At 46.1% G+C, this 18,312-nt stretch overlaps 1 protein-coding gene across 6 annotated transcripts in view; it reads right to left on the minus strand.

Moving 5' to 3' along the window:
• Positions 1-18,312, minus strand: part of LOC138840888 (SLIT-ROBO Rho GTPase-activating protein 3) — a 188,608-nt gene that overhangs the window by 52,776 nt on the left and 117,520 nt on the right. For all 6 annotated transcript variants that reach the window (XM_070041282.1, XM_070041281.1, XM_070041280.1 and 3 more), the window contains 4 exons: positions 12,889-12,951; positions 2,760-2,945; positions 2,026-2,154; positions 723-944 (listed from right to left, as the gene is read on the minus strand). In XM_070041282.1, coding sequence (XP_069897383.1) covers positions 723-944; positions 2,026-2,154; positions 2,760-2,945; positions 12,889-12,951 — 600 coding nt within the window. The remainder of the gene's footprint in view (positions 1-722; positions 945-2,025; positions 2,155-2,759; positions 2,946-12,888; positions 12,952-18,312) is intronic.

The raw sequence follows: 18,312 nt of genomic DNA on the forward strand, positions 1-18,312 counted from the left end.
CAAGACGCTGACAAAGGTGTGGTTGGAGTGGCTGTGAAGCCCGCTGTGGTGTGAAGTACCCCAGGAAGAGCAGACTCTTTCCGCGCAGGCCTGGGTTCCAAGCCTTGGCATCTACCACTAGGGAGGGATGATTAGGAAGCTGAGATCCTGCAATTCTATAGGGGAGGCACTTGAGTCAGCAAAACAAAGATATCAGTGGTGGTTCCCCTGCCGCCCCCCGCCCCACCTTGTTGGAGAAGCTCTGAACCAAGAACCAGCTCCCAGGCCTCTGAAATGCACCCAGGGCTACTGTCCTCCTTCCATCCATGCCCTGCCAACATGGGAGAGCATGGACACAGATGTGTTGTCAATGTGTCCCCCATAAGTTCACAGGTAAGAAATGTAACCCCTAAAGCCATATGTAATGGTATTTGGATGTGGGGCCTCTGGCAGACAATCAGAATCAGAAAAGCTCATGAGGATGAGTATTGGTAACTTTGTGAGAAGAGACCCAAGTTCACACACTTGCGGTAGCACCATGCGGTGCCCTGCAGCACTACATGATGGACCAAGAAGGCTCCTACCAGATGCTGGCACTGTGCACTTGATCTTCCCAGTTCCCAGAACTGTGAGCCAAAGCAACCTCTGTTCTTTCTAAGTAATACAGCATCAGGCTCTTTGTTACAGCCACAGAAACCCAACTAAGATGCAGCCACAGGCATGAACCCCTGCAGAAAACTTACCTCATCCCCCATGTGGGGCTGGAACTCAAACTTCAGTGGGGGGCAGAAGACCTGGTTACACATGTCCATGACCGTGTGCTTGTCGCTCCGGGAGTCCAGGTTATCTACTGCGTTCTCAATGACATCCAGCCCCTCATGGCGAGAGGTTTCCAGGTTGTACTCAGCAGAGAGGTAGGTCCGGAAGGTGCGTGCCAGGCTGGCATGAAAGCCCAAGTCACAGCACTTGGGGAGAGGCAACAATAGCAGGGGTAGGGATGAGAGCCAGGACAGTGACTTATGCTCACTTTAGAGCACTATAGAAGCCTACCTACCACACAAACCACACCAAAGCCTTCAAAGAATGCAGGGGAGGGGAGGAGGGGCTGAGATTTGGGCAACAGTAGAGCTTCTTTTGGCTGCCCAAGTTCACCACTACCCTTTTATCTCTAAGATTTCACACATGTATTTCTTCTAACACAAAAGTTCCTCTTTTGGCATTTGTTTTCTAAGCCCCTTCTTCTGGAAGCCTTCCTTGGTGTTCTCCATACTCAGAGCCTGGCTGCAGAGGTTCCCCCAAAGCTTGAATGGTGATTATGGGTCCCCTCTACAGCCAAGGAAAAGCAGTGACCGCTGCCCCGCCCCCAAATTCCAGAACAGCACATAACAGGGCCAGAGCAACCAGTGCTGAGCCTTAAACGAAATAAGCATCTACAGGGGAAGATCTCCCATCTGCTCAGGAAGCAGAGAGAGAGCGAGCTGCTGCTCCAACAGAGTGGACGTAGAGCCCTCCCTGTCACTGCCCCCATCAGTGTCCTTCCTCCAAGCCTAGGTGTCCTCTTGAGAGCCCCGCACAACTGGCACTGCTGAGTCCGTGTTCACCCTCTGCAAACTACCTGGTTCCCATGGCAATGTCCCCACACAAGGCTGACCTGTGTCACCATCCTCTTTCCCATGCTGTGTGCCTGGCTGTTTGGACCCAGGGGACCCAGGTTGGACCCTTCACTGGCATCCTAGGAAGTCTCCAGAGTGTTGTGTGTGACTCTCCCACACTCAGCAAAGGCCCTGATGCAGAGGCAGCGTGGGCAGTTCTGACTGAATACATGACTGGTCAAGACAACTGTGAGGATCTGGCAACGCTCACCTCCCACCCATGGAAGTAGCAACCAGTAAGGTAATATGGCCTAGCTGCAAACACTTCCTGCTCTTCTGCTCCAGCAGGGCTCCAAAAAGCCTGAGCACCTCCACTGTCAGCAGAAGACCAAGGCTGACCACTCAGCTGATGAGGTGCAGCCCCGCTCAGGCCCCAGCTCCCCAGGGAACTCACATCAATGAGATCGGAGACATCATGGATGTAATATTTGCTGATAGCAGCATTGGTGGCTGCCAAATTTAGTAGGTAGTCATTCCGGGCCTTTGTGCATTTCAGCTTGTTCTCCGAATACTTGGCCTGTCTCTGGAAGGAGAAAGAGCAGGTATCAGAGCTGAGCCATCCAACAGGGAGGTCTGCAATCTTCTCAACAGCAACTGAGAACTTTGTCTAAAGTGACAACCTTATCTAAAATGTCCCCCATGCCCTTGCCTACTCAGTGTTTTCTTCTTGAGGCCTTCCCACCACCTCTCCATAAACCTCCTGACTGTCAGCCCATCAGTGTCTCCCACCAGGAAACTAAGAAATCAGCGATGAGAACTGCCTTGCTTGTTACTGTTGGGTCTGCAGTGCCCAGGATAGTTCTGCCCAAAGCAGGTCCTCAGGGATTCACCCCAGTATTGTTCTCTCTTGCTGGGACATGCCAAGTTCCAATTGGCCCTTGTCCTTGACCCCAGCCACCCAACTGTCTTCTGAAACAAGCCCTGATATACATTAATTCCTGTCAGCTGAGTGCCTCTGTTCTCTGGTGGCTGAGTCCTGGCCAGGCCTAACCAGCACTAGTAGGAGTGTGGCCAGCCTGCTTCCTTCATGACACTGACCTCATGCAAAGGGGAAGGGTTAAAGCTGTCAGCTAAGTGCCTGATTCTCCCCTTTGTATGCCCCACTTGGGAGACCCACCCCCCACACACCTTCTCCTTCATCTTTTCAATCTTCTTCACAGAGCTGCGGCGCTGGGGCCGGTCCTCATGCCGGAGCAAGTTCATGCTGAGCTCTCCTGATTTGTTGAACTGCTTCTCCTCCTGCTTCTCAGCCTCCTTCAGCTTGCTTTCTGCGCTGATGCTCTCCGCATGGTACATGTGGTAGGTTTTCATGACCTGGGGACAGGTGAGTGTGAGAAACCACCAGTCTACACTGTTTCTCTCGGCCTTTCCCTTGGGTGCTGCAACATACCTGTCCCTGCCCTCTTCCCAGCACACACACTGAACACCCTCACTTCTTTTTTGCACAGACTCCGAGTACTGGAAATAATGCTGATTGTGATTACTAGCAGCTTCAGCATGACCATCATCATCAAGTCCCTACTAAGCACCAGGCATGAGCTGATAAAGAGAAAATTACGAAGGGTGAACACAGCCCAGAGGCAATGGGAAGCTTGGCTCTTCCTCAGTTGTGCTCTATAGACCTGTGAGTGGTGATTCTGTATCTTCCCATCCTAGTAGTGGGAAAGACCCTTCCCACATACTCATCTGACTCCTTAGGGAACACCCTTCTTACAAATAACATCCTCCATACAAATAAATTTCTCAGTTAAGTATGTGGATCTGCCAGCAAAAGGCTTATTATTACATAAGTTAACAGATATTCTATGCCCTGTGGAATACACTCGTTGGCTATAGAAAGAATCTTATAGAGTAAATTCCACTTTTCTATTCTACTTCCAGAACACAAGTTGGCTAATGTTTTAACAGGGAAAAGTTCGAGGCAGAGATTTCACACTGAAAACCTCCCAAACTTGCAAAACAACGCACAAATAGAAAATGCAGTCAGTCAACTTTTCCTCATGGATCTTGGTAGAAAGAGCTCTCTGTCTTCTGCACATTTTGGGTCATGTGCAATTATCTTTTTCTCCTACTCCTACTCATCCTATTCTCCATCAAGCCAAACTTCCCAGGACAGACTGAGTGTGCTCCAAAGATTCCTTGCTTGGAGAACACAGCTCTGAGAACCAGACGGGCCCTAGAAATACCTCCTTGCTGGCTTCATCCATTCTGTAACCCAGTTTCCCTAAGCTTCTGTACAAACAACTCAATGAACCAGAAAATGTGTTGTACCCAATGCATTTTCGACACCTAGTGGCCAAAAGAATGGCTGCAGGCTTCGAGGGAGCCAAAGCAGATACTTAATTGTTAAGAGATCTCTATGTCTGCTCTGGTCTGTCTCCTTTCCCTTCACATTCTCCTCTGTCCCTCCACATTTGCAGATGCACCTGTTTCTTTCCCTCAGCACCAGATGTTGCTATTCATTTCCAGATTCCACCCTTTCTGAGTTCAAGGATTCTTGCTACAAGTACCTTTTCGACTTTAGCTCCAAGTCTACTTTTGTCAATCACCCATCTATTGTCTGTGGTAAGTAGTGCAGAGGAAGAAAGACAACCTCTATTTGCATCTCAATCTTCCTATCCAATCATCGGTGAGCAAATCTATCCAATCACCCAAGGGCAGTGTCCCAGCGGGGTGTGCTCCCCTCCTACATTTGCCTTGGCCCATTTCACTTTTCCTATTCTGCTTGTTTTCTTTCACTTCTCTTGAACTGCAGAGTACTCATCCTATTCTCCAACAAGCTAAACTTCCCAGGACAGACTAAGTGTATTCCAAGAATTTCTTGCTTGGAAAACACAACTCTGAGAACTTAGGGAGCCAAATTCTCATTGATCCCACAGATTGCTGGACACAAGGACAACTCTGCTGCCCAGGGTGATATGACAGACAGCTGTCCTCAATGAGGGGGTCTCTCTGAAAAAAGTTTATTTATACCAGAAACCTCTAGCTGTTCCCTTTATTTAATTACAGTTATCCTTTGGTATTTATGGAGGATTGTTTCCAAGACCCCCCACCGATACTAAAATCTGCAAATGCTCAAGTCCTTTATATAAAACAGCATGGTATTTGCATATAACCTAAAAATGTCTTTCTGTATACTTCAAATCTTCTCTCCCTGACTTATAATACCTAATACAATGTAAGTAATTTAATAAGTCGTTTTTCATATTGTACTCTTTAGAGAACAAAAAGAACAAGGAAAAGGCTTGTACGTGTCCAGTTCTGACACAATTGTTTTCTGACTAGTTTCAGTCTGTGGTTGGTAGAATCTGTAGATGCAGAACCAACTTGATACCCAGAGTTGGCTGTGCCTGAAACACAGCAAGAGGATCACAGTTCAAGTCCAACCTGAGCAAAAAGTTAGCAAGATCTCTCCAATTAATACCTAGTATTGTGGTATATGTCTGCCGTCCCAGCCACACAGAGTATAAATGGGAGGATAATAAATAGAAAGACCCAGGGGAATACGTGAAATTTTATTTGAAAAATAACTAAAGTGAAAAAGGACTGGGGGAGATGAGTCAAGCAGCAGAACACTGGTCTAGCAAGAGCAAGACTCTATGTTCAAACCCCAGTACCAAACAAAAGAATAACAACAAAAGGAAAGAGAAGGAAAGAAGAAAAAGGAATAGCAAAGGATGTGCATTCATTCCTAAATCACATAGGAAGCCAGGCAGAACTGAGGCAGGAACATTGCTTTTGATACCTAAGCCTGCCTGTTCTGGAATCTCTGCCCTTCACTGTGGAGGATGCTTTGCATCCTCCCAAGGTTCCCAGATCCTGAAACAGGCAAGTGCCAGTGGCGCTGTTCTTCAGACCCTTATTTAAGTACAAAAGCAAATAAACAGAATCCGGACACTGACAGCTATGGAGAGACACACTGGGGCACGATAAGGGTTAGTTGTTATAAAACAGCTTCTCAACAAGTCAAACTATATGTGCTTGCTCCACTCCACAGGCATGGCTTAGAAATCCCAGAATTTCAGTCTGACAACCCATGTGGCCTATACAACTTATTTTCCATCTTAATTTACTCATCATCCATGTTTATACACTATCTTAACCTACTAGAATGCCAACTCCTGAGGGCTAGGACCTCGTTCATAATCATAGAGCAAAGAGTGGTAGTCAACAACTATGGATATTTATTTACATGTCTGAGTGAATGAATGCTTGGTTGGATGAATGGATCCACAGAGCAGTGGACTTATGAGCACGGTTGATTGGCTGGTCAAGTGGATAGACAGGTAGAGGGATAAATGCGTAGTGCAGGGTAGATAGATGGTGGTGGGTGCATGGATGAGGCAAAGGGAAAAAGAGAGGGAGAAAGAGTAAAATGAGGGAGACACCGTTGGGATTCTATCTTGGGATTCTATCTTGGGATTGAGGTCAGCCCTAGCACCATCATTCAATATTTACCAAGCAGTAATATTCCCAGGTAATAAGCCAGGAAACATTACAGTATTATAAAAAATACTACAGTATTGCAATGTTACAGTATTACAATATTATAGTATGTATGATATATGGAGTCTCTACCCTGATGTAGGGACACAGTCAGTTCTACAAGTGATTATCCTATAATGTAATGACCACTCTGATGAAGGGGAGTACACAATTCCATAGGAAGACATCCTGGAGGTGGTGACATCTAAATTGACTCATGAAGGGAGAACAGTGACTTGTAAGTGGGTGGAAGTAGCCCTGAGCCCAGGGGAAGCAAGAGCCAAAGAGGACAGAGAGGACAAAGAGGACAGCTTCCACATTTAGAAGAGCCTCAGGTGACTGCTGGAGCCACGGCTGCATCCCACCCCAGCTGCCCCAGCAGCTGAGATCATCTAGGTCTCCAGTTAACAGTTTCCTGAATCCCCAAAATTCCCCTCCAGTATTCCCAGGGACCATGGGGTCCATGAGAAACTGACACCACCTCCAATCCTGGGATGGGCATGAGGCCCAGGCCTGGCTAATTAGCACACATCATGTTAATCTGGCCATATGAGTAGGGCTCAAGGTCTCAACCAGGCCAATTAGAAGCAGCCCTGGGGCTTTGCTGCAAACACTAGGAAGGGAGCCTTCTCTTTCTACTGAAAGGAGGAAGGATGCCATTGTGAAAGCTTGCAGTGCTGGGGACAGTCTTTGTCACCATATGGAAGATGCCTGATAGATCACGAAGCCCACACTGAAGAAAACAAAGCCAAAAAATTTGGACAAGAGACATCCAACAAAGGAAGGAAGGGTGGAAGGGAGGGAGGGAGGAGAAGAGAAGGATGGAGGGAGGGAATTAGGATAAACAGAGGAAATACAGTTCTACTGCCTTGGATCTAGTGAGTATATGTACTAGATGAGGAAATGATTGTTATGCCTCAATGTTTACGTATTTATTGCACACTTAATGGGGTTCCAGGCACTATGCAAGGTGTTTAAAATGGTGTGGAAGATAGCACACACTCTCTTGACAAGGCAGATAATTAGGCAAGTGTGTGAACCCCTGTGCCACCTATGCTGGGGCTACCTGCTCATGCGATTCAACACTTGTCATTTTTCCATATCTAGTACTATGGTTTCAATGTGTCTTGCAAAGTGCAGGTGTGTGAAAATTAATCACCAATGTAACAATGTTGGGAGGTGATTAATGACTGCAGATGTAGGTTAGTTATCAGAAGAGTGTGTTTGTTATAAAATCGAGTTTGGTCTTCTCTTGCCATCTTGCCTTGGTCATTCTTGCCTCCTGCCTTCTGCTGTGGGATGGTGTGGCAGGAAGGTCCTCGCCAGCTTCTGGCACTGTGCTCTTGGACTTTGCAGAATCCATAATTATTAAGTTACATATATCTGTTCTTTATAAAATATATAGCATCTAACAGTTTGCTATAGCATCACTAAATAGACTAAAACAGCCACTAAATAGACTCAAAAGATAGGCTTCCTTCCCTTCTAGATGTGTGTGCGTATATACATGTACATGTGCGCATGCGCACACATACACACATATGCACACTCAAGCACTGCTCAAAGCAGTCCTGCTCCCAACTAGCCAAACAGCGCAGTAGCTTACGAACACCGCTGTCTGGCCAAGCAGGGAACGGGGATGTGGGGGGCGGGGGGGTGTGGTGGTGTTCCTTGCTGGAACCCTGATGTTCTATTCAAGAGGTGGCCTCCTGAATGCCACCCCTCTGTTGTCTTGGAATGTTCGGTGCCTTCATTACCACACCTCTTCTGTGTTCCCTCACTCTGTGTCAGATTCCCCAGTGGGATACTACCCCAATATGTAACCACGTCTCCTCATGCAGACACACCAATGATCAATAAGTGCATTTGGACCAAATATGTGTTCCTCAAGGGACTGGAAGAGGTGACCAGGCCACCCTAGTCCTCTGAGGACCAGTTCCATTCTGGGCTAAAACTGTGCACACACTCTTGTGACAAGCAGGCAGAGCTCCCCTGAGCGAAACATGCTGATGTGACAATCCTGCCAAGCTGTCCTGTCTAGACATACATCTTACCTCCCTCCCAGAGTGGTGTGAAGACAAGAGTTTCAAAGGGTCCTGCAATTAGTCCTGCTTCCCTGCTCACCCCACCTTCATTCCTCCAATGAGGCAGAGCAGGCCCACAGCCCAGCTAACTTGTGCTGGGTCAGCTTCCTGATGCATGACAGGGGAGTTACTTGTGCAAGCAAGATAATTTCCAGTGTCACCACCATTTTATTAACCTCTTCAATGGCCTTGGGATCTTTCTGGTACATAGAAGGGAAGATGCAGTGCAGTGCTAATGCACCTGTAATGCTTCTCCACTGCTGCATAGCAGGTAGGGCCAGGCTGAACAATGCTACATGGGTTTCGATATGCCATGGAGCCCTCTTTCTATACTACTTGTCTCCCATTGGCTCTAGACACCTCCTTCCAAATAAATGGCCCTTGGTTTCTGCAGGTTCCAACTCTTCAGATTAAGAAAACTTTGGCAAAAAAAAAGGGGCAGAAAATTTTGATTTAAAAAAGGTGCTGCCGGGCGCTGGTGGCTCATGCCTGTAATCCTAGCTACTCAGGAGGCTGAGATCTGAGGATCGTGGTTCAAAGCCAGCCCGGGCAGGAGAGACCGTGAGACTCCTATCTTCAATAAACCACCAGAAAACCGGAAGTGGCGCTGTAGCTCAAGTGGTAGAGCGCTAGCCTTGAGCTGAAGAGCTGAGGGACAGCTCCCAGGCCCAGAGTTAGAGCCCCACGACCAACAAAAAAATAAAAAATAAAAAATAAAAAAAATAAAAAAGGTGCTATCATTGCTTAAACCATCCAGAATAACAACTATTTGCATATTTTTACATATAATTTTGTATTAGGTATGACAAGCAATCTAGAAGTGATATAAAGTATATAAGAGATATGTATTGGTTCTGTGTAAATACGATGGCATATTCTGCAAGACACCTGAGCATTTACACATCTGGGCATCTGTGAGGAAGGCTGGAACCAATACTCTGTAAATACCAGGAGACAACTGGAGTAGATACATATTTATAGAAATAGGTTAGCACAGTTAGTTACTCAAGAAGCCTGAGGGAGATGCTTAAGCACACATTCCGGCATAGGCGTGGATAGGTAACCCTGGCCTGATGATCTGTGCCTCAGATCTGTCATTCCTAAAATGGGGGTGGTATTATCAGGAGGAAGAAATGGGTCAGCCCACCTAAAGCGCTCAGACCAGTGCCTGGCTATAGTTCAAAGGGAGATGCAGTCCCACAGGTAGAGTGGGTTATGCTGATTCAAACTAGGTATGTGGTGTGTCCTGACATGTGCTGTTCGGTGGATAAAACAGCTCTAGTAGTAGACTGCACTAAGTAGGCACTGACAAGTAACAGGGATAGTAACTTGACAGTGAATCAGGCAGTGGGAGACACACTTCTTGCCATCCATCTTTTTGTACTGTTTAATTACTGCTATTTTGTTTCTTGTTCTTTTTCCTGAGTGCACACATAATCCATTTCTAAATTTAAAAGTAAATGATTTTTAAAAAGAAAGATCCTCTAGTTAAGTCTGGCATGTGTAGAATGGAGCAAGGCCTGAGGACAGCCAGCCAAGAAGTGATTATTCTTTTTCAGGCAAAACCTGTAAGACTCAGGTTGACCACTGGCAAGGGAAGCTAGAGGAGAGAGAAAAAGGCAGAACTAAGAGGAAAAATATGGTTGCCTGGTTCATCCACGAGAGATGATGGTGTAGCACAAATGCTGGCCAGACGCCAAGCTGCTCTGTGGGCATCCCTCTCCCAGCCGCAGCTGGATGAGGAGGTAGAAGCGTGCTGGGTTCCAGGGAAGAGCTGGGCTCACAAGGTTCCCTGGCAGGGCCATGAAGGCAGCCCATCTGTCTCTAAATCCTGTGCTCTCGCTAATGCACACGGCTACATTTTACTAATGGAGATGAGGGGGGAATTTGTTTAAGAGAAAGTTATAGGCAACTTAAAGAGAAATATTAAGTGTGAGTACCTGATGGTATATTGAAGCTGTGGGGATTGTACCCCTGAATGCCATTTTACAAAGGTAGACCAAACCCTGGTTAGTGGGCTCCTGGGGTAAAGTCCTCTCCACACATGTCTCCTAGAGCTAGACATCAGGAGAGAGACACCTTTGCAAAGCTTTGCCTGGAGACCCAGCGTAGATTTCATACTCCTGTGCCCAGTGCATAATCCAATCAAGGCTTGAGTCTATAAAAGGTAGAACCTATTCATTACTATCATTAGTGCCTACCTGCCACCAGCTGATGCTGGGTGTGGATGTTCCTGGGCCTCTCCACATGGAAAAGCAGCTCTGGGCCCTCCTACAGCCTGGACTGGAAAGGCAGGCTGGGCATTATTGTCTGGGCAAGCCTGGGCAAAGCTACTGAGCACAAATGAGGAGCTGAGATGCTGGCTGGCTAACAGCATAATAGATAAATCTCACTGAAAAACCTAAACATATTTTTAGTTGAACAATGAAAACAAGAGTGAGCTTCTGGCTGTTTGTTGTTGTGTTGTTTGTCTCTTCTAGAGGGATTGGCACAGTGATTTGACATCTCATTCTCTGCCCATTTTTCCTCCCAAACTACTATGTGATCAAAGGCTATATAATGTGTTGAGCTGATGTGGATTCAGAGAAAAAAGAGAAGTTGTATGAGCACTAGTGTATAAAGAGTATGAGCATGTATGCATGTGTGTGCATATGTGTAAATGGGTGTGTGAACATGCACGTCCAGTTAGACTAACATGCTTTAGACATTTAAAGGCTATGAAGACTGGCAGAGGGAAGGCCTGTTAAAGGAATGAATGAATGAATGAAATGCCTACCCTTGGAGTCTCCCTCTACATTGTTCCTGTTTCCAGGTAGACAGGAACCTACTCATATCTTCCTATGTACTTTAAGTTGTCTCTAGATTAATTATATATAATACTGTGTTATGCTATATAATGGTTGCTCTATTGTAACATATTGTTTAGTAAAAATCCTCACATGTTCAGAACAGAGATATAATTTTAAAAAAATCTCCACCTGTGGCTGGTTGAATACATGGATCCAGAAGGCCAACTGTACCAAGACTCAGAATTCAGTCAACAACAAAAGATTAGGAAGGTGTTATTGGTACCCTGAGACACACACCACTCCCCCAACCCCTCCCCCACTCCCCTACACTGCTGTAACAAAAAGAGAGTGTGCTGAGAGGCACTGGGCCTCCTCCCTCCAGCCAGGCTACCTTCAGCACGGCAAGAGTTGCCTGTCTGTGTGTGTGATGCCAGTGGCATTTCCATCCAGCTGCCCTGCCCTTGGGACAGCAGGGATAGCTATGAATGTAGCATCTGCTAGGTTCAGGACCCAGGGCATCATGAGGGGTACAGAGATGCTGCCATCCTACTGATCCTTAACACCTGCCTAGTGCTGTCCAGTCTTATGCTGCTCCTACCTATACCTCCTAGGTAGGTAGCTGGGGTCACAGGCACGTGTCATCAGGTCAGGCCCAACTTGTTTGTTGAGATGGGGAATCTATTTTTTTCTTGGGCTGATCTCCCTATCTCTCAACCTCTTTTTTTTGGGGGGGGGTCCGGTCATGGGGCCTGAACTCTGGGTCTGGGCACTGTCCCTCAGCTCTTCAGCTCAAGGCTAGCGCTCTACCACCTGAGCCACAGCACCACTTCTGGCTTTTTTCTTTTTGCTTATGTGGTGCTGAGGAATCGAACCCAGGGCCTCAGGCATGCAAGGCAAGCACTCTACCACTGAGCCACCTTCCCAGCCCAGCTCTCAACCTCTTAACTAGCTTGCCACCACACTCAGCCTTTCATTTTTATAGATTGCTTTGCCCTAAGTCCTCAGCTGACTGGAGTCTGAACCCCGCCTTCCTCTTAAGCTCCAGACCCTGTGCAAATGCTCTCAATGCTGAGGAACCAACCACATGCTGGCTCTACCATATACAACTTTAGAAAGACAGTAACAGCCAAGAGAGGGAGCTTCACAGGGCTGTGGTTCTTTTCCCTTGTAACAAGGATTTTCAAATGGAATTTTAGCAGAATCCCTCTACTTAACTTTGAGTGAGAAGCTTTACAAGGAACCCTGGTACATAACATACTAGTTCTAGATGTTGCTCTGGACATCATAGGGCTGAGGGGCTGGCAACCCACTTGCTGCTCTCTATTTCCTCTCTGAGGAAGCTAAAGGCAGCTCAAAGCAGTCTGGGAGCTGGGACCCCACAGACCCACGGTGCTTACACTCTTCACTCACTTGCTTCTTTCACGTAACCCTCCCACCCCCGACCCCATTCCAAGCAGGCTGCAAGTCAGCTCTGGGCCAAATGAGGATGTTAGGAAATGGGATGACATGCTCACCTCCTCAGCAAACATCATCCTCAGAAAAGGGATTTGCAGGAGAGGATCCTGGGATCCAGACAAGTAGTGTGCCTGCCCAAGGCCCCACTCCACATCCCCGCCCTTCGAAGCCTTCATTCTCATGCTTCCTCACCTTGACTGTGCTCCTTCATTTTCACAAGTAACATACCCCATTTCTGCAGGCTATTCAAATCTCCCATGAACTTTTACCAACCAAACGTGTCTAGACCCCTTCCCAGATGTCAATTACACTTCTGACATAGTAATTTACTGTCACTCCAACAGAGGACACAGCTAAGAGACTCCTGCTTCACCTCCCTCCAGTTCTGGGTGCTGAAGACAGGTCCTCCAGTCCCCAGCAGCAGTGGGCCTGGGCAGGACTTACTGTGTAGAGCTCATTGGTCACCTTCAGGAGCTCCTCGTGCATCTGCAGGCCAATCTCCTTGCTCTGGAATATGGAAGAACAAATGTCAACACAGAAATGATAAGTCTTTGAAGAGATAGGAATGTTAATCATCTGACTTGATTATTACACATAATATGCCATCATATACCTGACTTGACTAGTACACATATATTGTACACTATACATATAAATATTATCAGTTAAAACAGTTAATTTTTTTTAATGTTGAAGGCAGAAGGAGAAGTCTTCTGGTTCATTTACCAATTTCCTTTCCTTTCTTTTCTTGTCAGTAGTAGGACTTGAACTCAGGGCCTGGGCGCTGTCCCTAAGCTCTTTTGCTCAAGGCTAGCACTCTAGCACTTTGAGCCACACTACCACTTCCAGTTTTTTAGTGGTTATTTGCAAAGATAAGAGTTTCACAGAGACAGGCTAGCTTCAAACTGTGATCCTCATATCTCAGCCTCCTGAGTAGTTGGGATTACAGCCATAAGCCAATGATGCCGGGCCCAGCTTCTTTTCAATACAGAAAAGCACAGAATATATGGGATGAAATGCTGGTTGTTGGGGGGGATGGGGCACAGAAATCACTAAACTAAATATGAATTCCCAATTTGTGCCCAGAAACAAATTCCCAGAGGGAGATTGCATGGAAAGGGAATTCCCTGGTCACGTAAATTGGAAATCTCTACACATCCTGTCTGGCCTTTGTGACTCACAAGTGACATTAGTGTATTAAGAATTCTGGGAAGCCCTACAGACTCTTTCTTTAATTCTGTTCTGCAGGTGAATAAGACCAGAGTATGTATTTGTTGTTCAGTATTCACTAACAGCTCATAATGACGTTCCACAGGCCACTGTTTTGGACACATTGATTTAGCATCCTGATTCGCCTTTACAGTAAGTAGCAATTCAGGTCATCTAGGAAATATTCCACCAGCAGGTCTGCACTCTCCTGCTTCAAGGCTTGTCTTCCTCGAGTAGCACGCACATTTGGCACTTATCTGGATACCAACTTCCTGGCTTTTAGGGCACAATGGATGCTTTAAACCTTGGTTTGATCCCAAATTTCAAGCAACTCTCTCCCCTGCTGGTCTCTTGCCCTTCCATGGTCCGATCACTGCCTAGAGTTTGACAGGGGCTGGCCCTCACTGTCTGCGTGCGAGTTCCAACCAGGTGCAGGAGCCTCGCCCGCCTGGGATATCCAACTTCCACACGAATGCAGCCCTGTTACAAAGCCTGTCCTACCAAAGTGCTCATTAGATAGCATTACTAAACAAATCTATGAATGAGTGCTGGGACAGTTCCTCTCAGCCTTGGCTTCTTAATTTGTGAGAGTGGAATGCTGTGATAAGTATCATGGATGAAGAGCCAACACACATAGTATGTAGTACAGGCCAAACCAATATCTCTGTGATATCAGTGATGAGGTAGAACGCTGTCCAGAGAAGGGAACCCAAAGCTAAATCCCTTGGCAGGGCTGAGGGTCAAGAGCACACAGGCGGCAGGAGGTAGAAAGTATCCCAAAAGGGTATAGGATGAAGTGCCATGGGAGGAGGCGGGAAGACTCCTAGAGCCACCTTCCCTTTCAGTGCATGGCCAGTGGTAGGGCAGCAGGGACACAGCCTGAGCAAAGGCAGGAGACCAGCAGTGTGGAAAGGTGGCAGGTGTTCAAAGAGAAATGTGAAACAGGAAGAGCAGGGGATAAGCTGGACATGGAGGCTAGGCCAGGTTGCGGAGGCTGATGGGAGCACTGGCTTCCTTCAGAGTAGGACTGGGAGTCACGGAAAGCCGTTGAGTGGGAGGACATGACGATTAGGGCTGTGCTTCAGGAGGAAGAAGATCTGTACAGAACATGGATTGGATGAGGGGGGACTACAGGTCCGTTCTGTTCCTTTCATTCATGAATACACACACACACACACACACACACACACACACACACACACACACACACACACAGATAGAGATAGAAACAGAGAGACAGAGAGAGTGAGTTGGGAAGGGAGTTATCCTCAACTGCAATTCCAAAAATTACTAAATGAGGAACTCAAACATTCCACCAGGAACAGGCAGCCAGAACTGAGGATCGCTAGCAGGTCACCATGCCTAGCCCTTGGGAATTCAAGTGACACCACACTGGCACTCACTGTCCCCATTTTTCACATCATACTCAAGCCACCACCTCTGTAAACAGGAAGTGTGGGCTGTGGAAAGGACATTAGGCCGAGAAGGGTTCAGCCAGGAAAGTGTGGTTCCCCAGAGTTGAAAGGGGACAGTCCTATCTTTCTGACCCTAACAGACCTGTGAAATGTAGCAGAGGCCACAGGAGCTGGTCACCATGATGACAGGCAGACCCAGCCCTGCCTGGTTCCCTGCATCTTTCTCCTGCCTCTAGCTAGTAGCAGTTAAGCTCCCTTAGAGACAGACGCGTCTATGGTAGAAACTTTCTTATACACAGTGGGGTATTTAGAGCATTCCTGGACTCCACCACACTATCAGGGCTAGGGAATGTCCAGCTGGAGCCTCACAAAATTATTTAGTACATGATGGGACAGACATGTATGCTTCTACTATGCTTCTCATCATCTGCCTATATTGATAATTTTATATGACCAGCAAATGGTGTTATAAATATCCAAATGACTATGTGTGCTGGTAACAACCTCAAGTTGTCACAACAAAAACCATCTCCAGGTATTATCAAATGTTCCCTGGAGGACAAAACTATACCTCAAAGAGAAAAGAAGCCTTAGACCAAGGGTTCAAAGTGGGTTCCTCTGGCCTGCAAATATGTTCTTCTTGGCTACTCAGTACTTCCAGAAAAATCTGCATACTTCTCTGGCATTTATAAATCAATAAATTTTCCCCTAAGTTGTGGATTTTAGCTCCTGTGGCATCAGTATACAATACAGCATTTATGGACATCTGCCACTTGCTAAACACTGTCCAAAGTTGCTTCCATATGTTATCTAATTTATAGCTTTAAAAGGAAGTACTACTCTTAATCCCACTTGACAAATGAAGGAAGGCTAGAGGTTCTGAAGGGATGCATAACTGGCCCAGGGTTGCACAGTTGGTGACTGTCTAGTTCTAGTGGAATATTTGATTTGAGTTCCTCATTCAGTAATTTTTGGAACTGTAGTTGAAAATATTTCCCCTTCTAACCAATTCTTATATGCATATATATGTATACATTCATATATACGTACACACATATATACACACACACCCATATATAAATGTTACTGCCTGGGAACCTGCCATACTTCAGTGACTGCCTGCTAAGCACTGATTCTGTTAGCCTAGGGTTAACAAGAGCCAGGCAGTCCCATCTGAGAGCTGATGGTTGCATTAAAGAAACAGAATAGAATTTTAGTCCCACCCCATCGAGGTTAACTTACTCTAGTCTGTTTCCTCAGTGCTCAGTGTGACATGCGGATGAAGAACAACCATTACAAAGATGCTAGTGGTTGTGAGTCCAGGACACAAGGAAGGTATGAAGAAGAGCAAGCTCCCTGGACACTGCCAACCTGTCTGATGCCCTCGCTTACTGCTTGCATAGGCATCTGGGTCTCTGGCCCTTGGTTCTCTTACAAACAGGTCTAGTCTTCTGTCCTACCTGCCCTGCAAGGTACACACCAGCCATGATGGTCATCTCTTGCTTCTCCCTTCCTCCCTTCTAAGAAAAGATGAAATATACATGGTACTGGTCCTTGCTCATCTGGCCAAACAAGATGGTCCATCGGGCATGGGATTGAGCTTGGCCAGTGCTATACAGCATTTTCACCAGTGATTGGATCAGAGACAAGAAACATGTCCCAGATTGAGCCAATCAGGATCTTCTCTGGGAGGCTTTTCCTAACCATTCTTTCTCTTTCCCTCCTAAACCCCAACATATTCCTCCATCACTTTACTATGCTCTGGCTTGTTTACTGATCACAGCTCAAAACTTAAAACCCACAGAGATGTTCCATAGTTAAATATATGATGTATGTAAGCACTGTCTAGCTCCCAGAACAACTGTTTGTCCAAAAACATAACGTGCTCCCCTGAGCCCAGCAACTCCAATCACTAAAGGGCCAATTTCTCCTAGACTCAATCAAGAGTCGCTTGGTCCTGTTGCCATACCTTGCCTTCAAATACACTATTTTTTTGTGCCAGTCCTGGAGCTTGAACTCGGGGCCTGGGCACTGTCCCTGACTTCTTTTGCTAACGTCTAGCACTCTACCACTTGAGCCACAGTACCACTTCCAGATTTTTCTGTATATGTGGTATTGAGGGATCAAACCCAGGGCTTCATACATGCTAGGCAAACATTTTATCACTAAGCCAGATTCCCAGCCCTCCCAACATGATCTGAGTTATCTTTCCCTCTTCCTTGAATGTTTGTTCCTTCCCTACTCCCAGTTATCCTTTCTGTCCCTTCCCTTTCCAGAATGAATGCATGTCTCTTGCTGATACAAGTCTACTGTGCTTTTACTCATTTTTTTCAATAAGCTGGAATATAAATTCAAGTTCCTGAACTCGTCTTCCTGTGGGTGGGACTTGGATATCTATACATGGTCTTGGAGGCACTTAGCCACAGTGGGCCTCCGGCACAGTGCTGAGCAATGAGCCTGGCCTCATGCCAGCCAGACCCCTGCCCTGTAATTTTACCTAAAATCTCCTTGCGACCCTTTTTACCATAAAAGCTTCACTTCAGAGTTGCTAAAACAATATGCCTGTGAGAATCCAAGGATTCTTTGGAATGGCTATGAACGAGTGACCTGATATGGTCAAAGTAAGAATTTCTGAATGTCTATTAATAACACTAGCTATTACTATTAATTATGACTATTACTATTAATGTAACACTGCTACTATTATATCAATGTAGTATAACTCTTACTATTAACAGTATACTCTTAGTATTAATGCTCCTAATGATGTTTATCATTATGGATAATAATGATAACAGCTTCTATTTCTTGATCTTGCAGCATATACTGTGGTATATTCACTTCCCATGTGTGTGTGGAGGAGGCTCTGTTTCCTGGGCTCTCTGTTCTATCTCATGAACAGTTTGTCCAGCCATGCTCTAGTGTGGCCTATTTTACAACTAGCTTACAAGGAAGTCTTGATATCTTATAAGGCCAATGTCCCAACAACTATCCTCTCCCTGGGGGGAAGGAGAACCCTTATAAGCCTAATTTTCTTAGGTTTTCTTAGGTACAAAATGTGTTTGAAATTTAAAATACACAGAAAACTTTAAAAAAATCTTTTAAACTGGAAAAAGGCATAATTTTGAATAATTCATGGGAAAAGAAAAAAATCACCATGAGAGCCATGAAATATTTATATCTGAATGGCAATGACAGCATTTCTATCAAAATTTCTGGGGTGTGGCTAATCTGTAGCATCAAT

This window comes from Dipodomys merriami, unplaced genomic scaffold, assembly GCF_024711535.1.
Source record: "Dipodomys merriami isolate MVZ:Mamm:240054 unplaced genomic scaffold, mDipMer1.0.p SCAF_305, whole genome shotgun sequence".
Lineage (NCBI taxonomy): Eukaryota > Metazoa > Chordata > Mammalia > Rodentia > Heteromyidae > Dipodomys > Dipodomys merriami.